Source organism: Gymnogyps californianus, chromosome Z (genome assembly GCF_018139145.2).
Source record: "Gymnogyps californianus isolate 813 chromosome Z, ASM1813914v2, whole genome shotgun sequence".
NCBI lineage: Eukaryota > Metazoa > Chordata > Aves > Accipitriformes > Cathartidae > Gymnogyps > Gymnogyps californianus.
The window spans coordinates 37,119,837-37,129,341 of record NC_059500.1 but is presented as its reverse complement, the minus strand read 5'-3'; the positions used below and the strand labels follow the sequence as shown (position 1 = coordinate 37,129,341).

The 9,505-nt window shown below is 36.1% G+C and overlaps 1 protein-coding gene across 1 annotated transcript in view; it reads right to left on the bottom strand.

Moving 5' to 3' along the window:
• Window positions 1-710: 710 nt before the first annotated feature.
• The window catches only part of MFSD14B (major facilitator superfamily domain containing 14B), a 33,537-nt gene continuing 24,742 nt past the window's right edge, over window positions 711-9,505 (bottom strand). Inside the window, exons 10-12 of the mRNA XM_050912732.1 lie at window positions 9,174-9,271; window positions 7,169-7,326; window positions 711-2,345 (exon numbers count right to left, since the gene is read on the bottom strand). Of these exons, the coding sequence (XP_050768689.1) occupies window positions 2,142-2,345; window positions 7,169-7,326; window positions 9,174-9,271 (460 nt within the window). The 3' untranslated portion in view covers window positions 711-2,141. The remainder of the gene's footprint in view (window positions 2,346-7,168; window positions 7,327-9,173; window positions 9,272-9,505) is intronic.

The following is a 9,505-nucleotide window of genomic DNA, read 5'->3' as shown; positions in this document are numbered from 1 at the left end:
AGGCACAGGAACAGGTTGCCCAGAGAGACTGTGGATGCCCCATCCCTGGAAGCGTTCAAGGGCAGGTTGGACGGGGCTTTGAGCAACCTGATCTAGTGAAAGATGTCCCTGCCCCACAATCTTTAAAGGTCCCTTCCAACCCCAACCATTCTGTGATTCTGAGATTCTACTTTAAAAATTCAAATTTGATCCATTGCTGGAATACTATTAGCAGTAATAAATTTGACACCTGCTACTTTTAACACTAACATACTATATGATCTCTTAAGTTCCGTATCAAGTTTAAGACATTCTACACTGGGATCATGCAAAACCTATTTGACAGCACTCTGGCCTGAAGCAAAAATAAAATATCCAGCATAAAAGCCCAGGCTTGAATTCCAAGTAATTCAGAGTAAAAGAAACATCTAAGCCTCATCAGAAAAAGCATCTTAATTCTGTACTACTGTTCAGATCAGCAATGCTTTTTTTTTTTTTTTTTTAAACTGACTCCCTTCCACTCTTTCTGCTTCTCTACCCCACTGGACACCACACCAGACACCAAAGGGACTTCTGAGCAAAGCATGCTTTTTGCCATGCTTGATGACACAGACACAAGAGTACAACAGGAACTCAGGTACTGTAATCCAGCACTAGGATTAAACCACTTCTGTTGTGAAGCAGGTGAGACACAATAGTGAACTGGGAAGAACACACACTTACACATGAAACCTAGAAAGCTTAAGATGTAGGTTTATTATGCATTAGGAAGCTTATTAACTTAAAAACCGAACTGCATAGTACAAAAGGTTTGTTATCTCTGCTCAATGTGGAACAAGTTTCAAAATATATATTTTTAAAATTTGTTCAGTCAATACACAATCCTTTTAAAAAACTGTATATCTGTCAGTACCCTCATTACATTTATAAATACATGATTTACACAGCACCCCATCTGGAAAAATTAAAACTCCTTACAAATATCTACATATATTGCATACATATAAAACATTCATAGGAGTACTTCATTAAAGTTGGGTTTAATGGTCCATTTACACTGCAGCAAAATACATATAAATCTGTGTATTTTTCATAAAATGTCTCTAAAAATTAGCACATTTGTAGCCATTCATAACTCCTTTAAAGCATCTTTTAGAAAGGAAATTTGATATGAATATATCCATGAGATTCAGCAGGTAAGACAGTGATATGAAGGCTAAATACGATTAATAACTGAACACTAAGTAGCAGTTAAGGCAGGGGTGAAAAGAATTAATAGGAAATATTATTTCATATGGCAGATAAAGTGACAAAATGCAATAAATATACATATTTCTTGATGTAAACTACCCTGGCACCCACCATTTTTCCTGCCTCAGAAGTCAGGAGTGTCCATATTTCTGACACTGCTCATTTTACAATTAAAATTCTATTTTTTATCAGGAAAATATTAATATGACCAGCGCTCTCAGGTGCCATCTGGATTTGCTTTAACCGCTCAGAATTGACTGTTCTGGAATGTGGGTTTAAGACTTCAATATGACCTTCATTTATGGGTAATGACTGTCATGTGTGATCATACACCCTCAGAAGTCATCTCAGTTTCATCATTGCTTTCTGGTAACTACTGGACTTCTCGTTACTAAACAATATTTGAGAATGTGTCTTCAGGAAATTTAATTACTTTGATAACCACTATTTCAGATACCAGAACTATATAGATCAGTCCCTGTCACATCGTGAGGACTACATGTGGCATACATGCAGACAAAAGGCATAAGAAACACAAAACAACCTTTAACAGTGGTGGCAGAAAGTGTTCTGCCTCAAACCTGATTATTTTGCATACAACTTTGGGAATTGAACATTCGAACTTTAAAAAACATTCTATTATGTCTGTATATTCGGGTTTCTACCCAATACCAGGATTTGACATAGCATGTGCAGTTCAATATTGGGTAGAACCACACCTAGTTGTGACCTGCCATGCTAAACAAACCGTCCTGCAAGTATAGTATCAACCTCAAGTATACAGCATGTGACCTTCCCTTGTACACAGCTGTCTTCCTTTCAGAGGCCAGATACTCTGTACATCCCACCAAGCTTCCAGAGCTGCAATTCAGTGCATGAATTTGTTCCGTAGCCTCCTCAGAAGGTAGCCTTCATACACTGCTATCTTGCAGCAATGGTTCAACATCCTCTTCACTACTTCGGTCTAGGTTGTTACTCAGAGTACTGCTGATGGTGTTGCTGTGTTTTCTGGTACTGCTGGCTTTGCTGTGCTCAGGAATAAATAAGGCGACTAGAAAAGCCAGAAGAACAATGCATGCTCCAACCAGGAAGGGTGGACCAGGAATGATTGCGCTCTGTGGGGAAACAAGCATATCAAAGAATTCATGAAGTTTTAGACATTGACTTCTGCATTAACAACTATACCATTAAGGCAGGAGATAATGGAAGATGTATTTACAGTGACTATAAAGTTTATGAAAACAAGTTCATATGTGCACTGCAACATGAGTTTTCTGCATCTACAGTCCCTAAGAATTCCTCACCTGATCTGCACACTGATCTAAAAAACAGAAACATGCACAAAACTATCAACTGACAATAGGATTGCCTAGCAGATGAAACAGACATTGACTGATGCTTCTTTGTAATTTTTTTTCTCTTTAGGCAACGTGCCTGTTAAATCAGCAAGACTCTTCTGAAGATTAATAGCGTAAGGTTTAAACAGCCAGAAGTACAAATGCTCAATAAATCTTTAAGTTAACTTCACTTTTTCCACTTGCTTCCATGGCTGACATACTTTAGAATCAAGTTAGCTGAATAACAAATCATCCCCCCAAAATAATACATGAGTGAGGAAAGTAACAGCAGGCTATGCAGTACATACCATTCTCACTGCAGAGACAGGCTGTTGGCATGTATGATAACTTGGTATTTGGAGTTATTCTCTCATGCTTCTAAGCGGTTTATTTTAAAATTTAAAATACAGCTTATCCACATTTCATAACCACAATTAAAAACAAGCACCAGAAAGGTTGTAAGACTAATTTTAAACCAGATAAGTTTGATGACAAAACTCTACAAAAGAAAGTGTCAGCAATCCAGTAATTTTCTTTTTTTTAATCGTAAAAAACTTTTCTGTATTTTTGTCAACTGAAACTAAATAAAAATCAGAAGAGAAGACTTGTCAATCCAGTGTAGTTTTTTTCCTAGGAAATGAAATGCAGGAAGTTATTCTAATATGAAGTGGGAAAGTAGCTGAAATTAAGCATACAGTAACAGGATATTTCCTTTTTTGAACTCGTTACTAGCAGAGGGCTAATTTTTCAGCTGATGGTCTCTAAATTTAAAGTATATAATCATATTAACAGAATTTATATTAACAATATTACTTAAATCTTCAAGTTGTGCTAAGCCCACAAGTACTTAAAGAATGTAATAAACTTCCATAAATTAATATCCTCATTTGTAGTATAATAGCTGATTTATCTGAGCAGCTTTTGAATATTCTACTATTGAAGGGAGTAAGCAGCTTTGAAAAGCAGTCCTTGCTCATTGCATTGCCAAGTGTTACTATTACTCTCCAAACACAGCCCATGACTGCACTGTTTGCTGTAAGGGCTCCCTGTAGATAATTATAATGATGCAACCTCACTCTCCTCTTTAGGCTCTCCAGTTTTGAAAACAGTTATTTAAATGGGAATTAAGACAGATATGCTTAACTTTTACTATTTATGCTCTGCATAGCAGATACACAATCTTTCTTGAATAGGTGCATCAGATCTTTTCTTTGACGGAACAGAATCACAAGCATGACCTGTGGTAACATCGCGACTCTCCCACTTAGATGAGGAAAAAAAAAGTGATATTCAGTAAAATCATATTCTTAAGTCCTCTAGAGTAACAAAAATGAATACTTAAAGGCAAGTCAAAAAAAGAAAAAAATTAAGTTCAAGCTGTTCAAAAAACCACCAGAAATGAATTCTCCTCCATTTATTCTACAGGTTAAATAACTGAAATTTGCATCCAGACTTCCCTGTCAACACTGTCTGAAAATGAAGGTTTACAAAACCATTGTATCTAACAATCTGTTTTAGCGCTCCGTCCATCAGTGAACACAGAAGACTTTATATCTGAAATACTAAATTATGACAATAATCAGCTTTCACTAGTTAAGTTAAATTTATTTTTTTTTAAAATGCAACAAGACAGCTTTGTCTCAAAGCAAAATGTGTCAAAAGTTACACAAACAAATTTATTCTTCACATTAATAATTTCAACAATATAAATAACCTATTTCTCATAACAACTTAAAAATCTGTTTCCTGTAGTTGCAGTAACACCCAGTATTACAGTAGTGGAAACAAAGGAGGAAGAACTGTTTTTAATTCACCTCAACAGCACACTGGGTTTGATCAAGGTTCAGCACACTAACAGTGCATTCTCAATTGAGTCCCTATAGACTCATAGCTTTTGACAAACAGGGGTAGAATACGAGCTTAAGTGTCAAAAAAAAAATTAACAATGCTTGTCACAGACTAAAACACATTATATCAGTTAACTGCAGTTCCACAGACATCCAGTAACTTTTTAAAATGAGGTACCTGACCATTTAAACTTGTTATTAAAATGCTTCTTAGTGAATATTTATTAGCATTTAATAAAATCAAGAAAACATTTTTCAAACTACGTATATCTGTAAAGCAACTCCTAGTTATCAATTCAAAACACTGAACAAAATCAAGAGACAGGTAGCCTGCATTTGGGCCTTGCAAATCCAAGGTACTAGTACTAGTGTTGTAAACTAGGCTTGTACACATTTGCTAATTTCCTTGTCTAATTTTGGTGCATTCCCTGGTTTTCACTTCCACTCATTTTACTTATATCAATTTTTAAAGCTATATAATATTTAAATTGTGGAGTTCTTTCCCACTGTTATATTAGACTTGAACATAAGAATTAGTAGGAAAAAAATTGTATTGTTATTTTCCTGAATGATAGTTTTACGTGTTAGGTGCCTGGTAACTATTAACAGGGAGAGATGTAATTGCAGACATTTAACAAACCTTATGAGTACATACATAATTAAACATAAGAGCTGACCTGCTGAAATTAGCATAAAAAGCAATCTTAGTTATGCAAATACTTACTGATTTTACTGTACTGATAACTAAAAAATGTCTACTTCTTTATTAAGTAGGTTTTCAAGAAAACAAGGACATCTGAAATGACAGTTTAATTTACACTTACAGCTTAGAAAAATCATTATTTTATAAGGAAGCTCATACATTAGGCTTCAGCGCAGGAATTTCTTCTACCACAAGCTTTAGAAAATTCCAGAACAGAAGTTTTGACTTGTTTATAACTTACTGGAACAGTCAGTTGCTCCACTGTAATACATCTGGGCTACTTCAAAAAAAACCACCCACATGGATATTCTTAAAGTAACAGAACATACTGAAATTACTTGTAACAGAAACGTGTGTACCAGTGTCGTGGTTTAACCCCAGTCAGCAACTAAGCACCATGCAGCCATTTCCCCCTCCCCCCTCCCAGTGGGGTGAGGAGGAGGAAAGGAAAAAAAAAAGTAAAGCTCATGGGTCGAGATAAGAACAGTTTAATAACTAAAGTAAAATATAATACTAACAATAGTAATAATGAAATATAATAATAGTAATGGAAAGGAATATAACAAAAAAAGGAGGGGGGGGGGGGGGGGGGGAACCAGTGATACACAATGCAATTGCTCACCACCCGCTGACCGATGCCCAGTGGTTAGCTCAGTTGGTTACAGCATGGTGCTAATAACGCAAAAAGATCGCAGGTTCAATCCCCAAATTTCCAGTATATAAACCGGGGGGAGCTGGCCAGGAGGCGCAGATTGTGACTCGGGAACTAACTGGGCAGTCAGCCCAGTTACTTCTTTACCTTTTTTTTTCCCTTTCCTCCTCCTCACCCCACTGGGAGGGGGAGGCGGCTGCGTGGTGCTGAGTTGCTGGCTGGGGTTAAACCACGACAACCAGGCCAAAAAGCCAACACACTCTCTGCCCCCAAGAAAAGCTTATGTGATTTGATACTTTAAAAAACAGAGTTCAAGAGCGAAATTTTAACTAGTGGAAGCATCACAAAGCTCTTGAAAACCTGAAATCATGATTATAAAGGTTTTCCCATATTTTACTACAGTTTCCTTTTTGTACAACAAAAAGAGTGTCTTTGCCCCCTTACTCTAAAACTCTACTCAGTCTGCTTGAGCAAATGATGGAGCACCCCACCATAGGTACCGCAGTGAGCAATATGTTCAAGCACTGGTTACAGTTAATACCTGGAAAGATGCATGGACAACAAACAGTTGTTTCCACAGTAACAGTCACCAGTTATTTACATATTCAGCTAAGCTGTTGCCTTTCTTAATCAGCTTAATGACAAGCAAAGAGATCATCATCTCTCTGAAAAGTCTATTCTTAGTATTTTGAAAAAGCAATGAAATTGTAGCTGAAGAGGTCAGAGCAATCAAGCTAAAAAGAAAAAAGGGTCCATAAGATTCTCCAAACCCTGGTAAGCATACATTTGATATTTTGGAAGCCAAAATTGAAAGAACAAAGTAGACAAAAATGCAGACCTGAAACAAAGACAAAAGCGATAAAAGAAAAGACTGAAGGGAGTTCCAAAGAAACATTGTATAGGATTGACTTCTCTCCCCCCCACAAAGTTTCATACAGGTAAGGAAAGGTGATGAACAGCATTGTTACTGCCATTGAAAAACCAATATGTATCTCAATTGTATACTGAAATTACTGTATACATGAATAATTAACCCGTTGCTGTGAGGTTCAAAGATAAACTTGTTACAATTTACTGAGTTACCAAAAATGACCTTCCTATTGTCAAAATTTCGTGTTTCGCTGTAATTCAGGATTACAGCTGTGTTTGGAGTAGATTTACATCAAAAGAAGTTAACTGGATCCATTAGAATACTGAAATCAAAGATGCTACTACTGTAAATCTAAATATTTACTATCAAATTTAAATTATGAGCTATCTTAATACTTCAATAAAGCTGACAAGTGAGAATTAAGTAGTTCCAAGAATTAGATATCAAGACTTTAAATCAACCAAAAATGACAGATTTTTACGCTTATGAGTTCTACACTGCAAACTTCACATCAAATTTTAAACTTACCTCATCACTGGGATCTTGCATTGCTTTTTTTCCAGAAGTCTGATCAGGTGGCAATTCATTGAGCTCCACATGAAAGAGAAAGAAAATAAAGCCATACAGCGCTGGTCCCAGGCCATTGCACAGACCTCTTATTCCAGTTATTATTCCTTGGACAACACCTAATGAAGAAAAAAAGAGTAGGGTTGTTTTTTTTTTAAAATCAAGAATGTTGGCTGTTGGCTCTGAGGGTATTCTAATGGGTGTTCCAAAATAGCACAACTCATAATTATTTCTATATACTAAGATCTTAAGAAATACATTGAAAATAACTTTGCTGGATTAAAATAATTCTCTGCATGACCATAGTTCTGTCACTATACTTGCATGCTACTGGAAGTGATATGAGTTTTGAATATGAGTAACTAAATTTATGTGCAAGTCTAGTTTTCTGTATTAGAGTTCCTCCACCTTCACCCAAAGCCTGCAATGAAGAAAGCAGAGGGTAAATGTGGTACCCGTTCAATTTATTTTCAAGTGAAATTTAGAGTAATATATTTATGTGTTAAGGGTTGTTATTGGAAAAATATGCACAAACTGTAACAGATTTCTTCCCCCCACCAGTCTAAAACCAGGAGTTATTTAAGTACCAAGTAACTTACTCAGGGCAGTAAATTCAGCAATACTGCAGTAAATTCACAATACTAGATTGATTGCAGTTTTACGTTAGATTATTTTAAAAGCTTGATTAATCAAAGTTCTATGGGTGTATTTCTGTTTCAACTTCATTAAGTGACTGTGACAACAGTGTAGAAATTTTTTTGACAATCTTCCAGATTAAGATTCTACAGAACGCTGTTTTTACAATAGTAGTAGTCCGCGTATCCCCTTCCTTCTTAAGGCAGCAACTTGTAAAATGGAAGGAAAGAAAACATGCCACAAAGAAAGCTGCCTAAGTTTTTTCTTCATAGATTGACATGAAAGCTTAAAATCTTCATGCCACTAGGTGGCAAAACTTCACTCTAGAAACTATTGTATGCCTGAGCTATTAACAGTAGTTTCCTCATGTAAAATGAAAGATCAATGACTTCTGTCAACTTAACTGAACTATTCATTTCATGACACAAATAGAAAACAGGTCTTTTAAAACTCTTTTAAATGTCTCTACTAGAAACAAAAATGGGGAGATGGGAATGATTAAAAAAAGCCATGTAAAATACCGTCTTTTGCACCTTTCAAACTCAATAGAGATCTGCCTCCTAGAACTGCCCCTCTGTACCTCCCATATTAACTGCACTTATCTAACTTCAAGTCGTACAATGTTAAAGCAAGACTGATACGTACAATTCATATGTACAGGATTTTTTTAAAGAGAACACTAAATTCAGTTATTATACACCAGTGCTATACTTTGTGATGACTCCTTCCCTCACTTCACTTTAAATGAAGAGTTATTTTTGATTGTTCATTCCCCTTCACATCAAAACCAATGAATTTTTCTGTCTTCTCAGATCAACTATTTACTTAAGCTTCCTTTTCTATTCCCTAAAAATCTGAAGTATTATAGCAAACAGGGCCAACTTTTCCATACAGAATAGAGCTTCTTGTATAGGTTTATTTTAATCTGGTAAGATGTGGTTTTAGTTTCCATTAAAAAGATGGTATTGTTACATTAATCCTCACTATCTACTTACGGAATATTATTTTTAATAAAAAAAAGGAAAAAACATGAAAGTTACCACATCTGTTTTTGCTGCTTTTGTAGTACTTTAACAGGAAGGCAGAAGAGAAGTAGCTGGTCAGACAGAAACTAGGTATTTTGCAATGCAAAGTTGATAAATTTGTGTACCTCCTCCTTCCTCTCTACATAGATTGGCAGACTTCCACAGCAACTACCAAAGAAACTCATTACTCACCAACATATTTGAAAAGTACACCTAGATAAGTATTCTGCTTTCTAGACAGAGTGATCCAAGAAAGCAGTCTGATGCTGAAACAGAAATTCATTCAGTACTCATTCAGTACTCACCTTGTTGATCTGACTCAGCATTTCGTGAAACCAGAGCACTGATTGCTGGGAACGTAATGCTTGACAGTGCTGCTACAGCTCCTGCCGCCCACATCATCCTGTGTTAAATACATAACTTGAATTAAAAATGAGACTGCCCATATAATTACTCCCCACCCCCCCAAAAAGGGCCACAAGGGTACACTCATTTAAAGCTTAATGTCCTTTCAAAAGTACTCTTATTAAAATACCTAAAGACTGGAAATTATCTGGTCAGCGCCTTCTTCCTGCTCCCCTCCCACAAATTACCCCGAGCTTGTTCGAACAGAAGCACATTTGATTCTACACTAGCT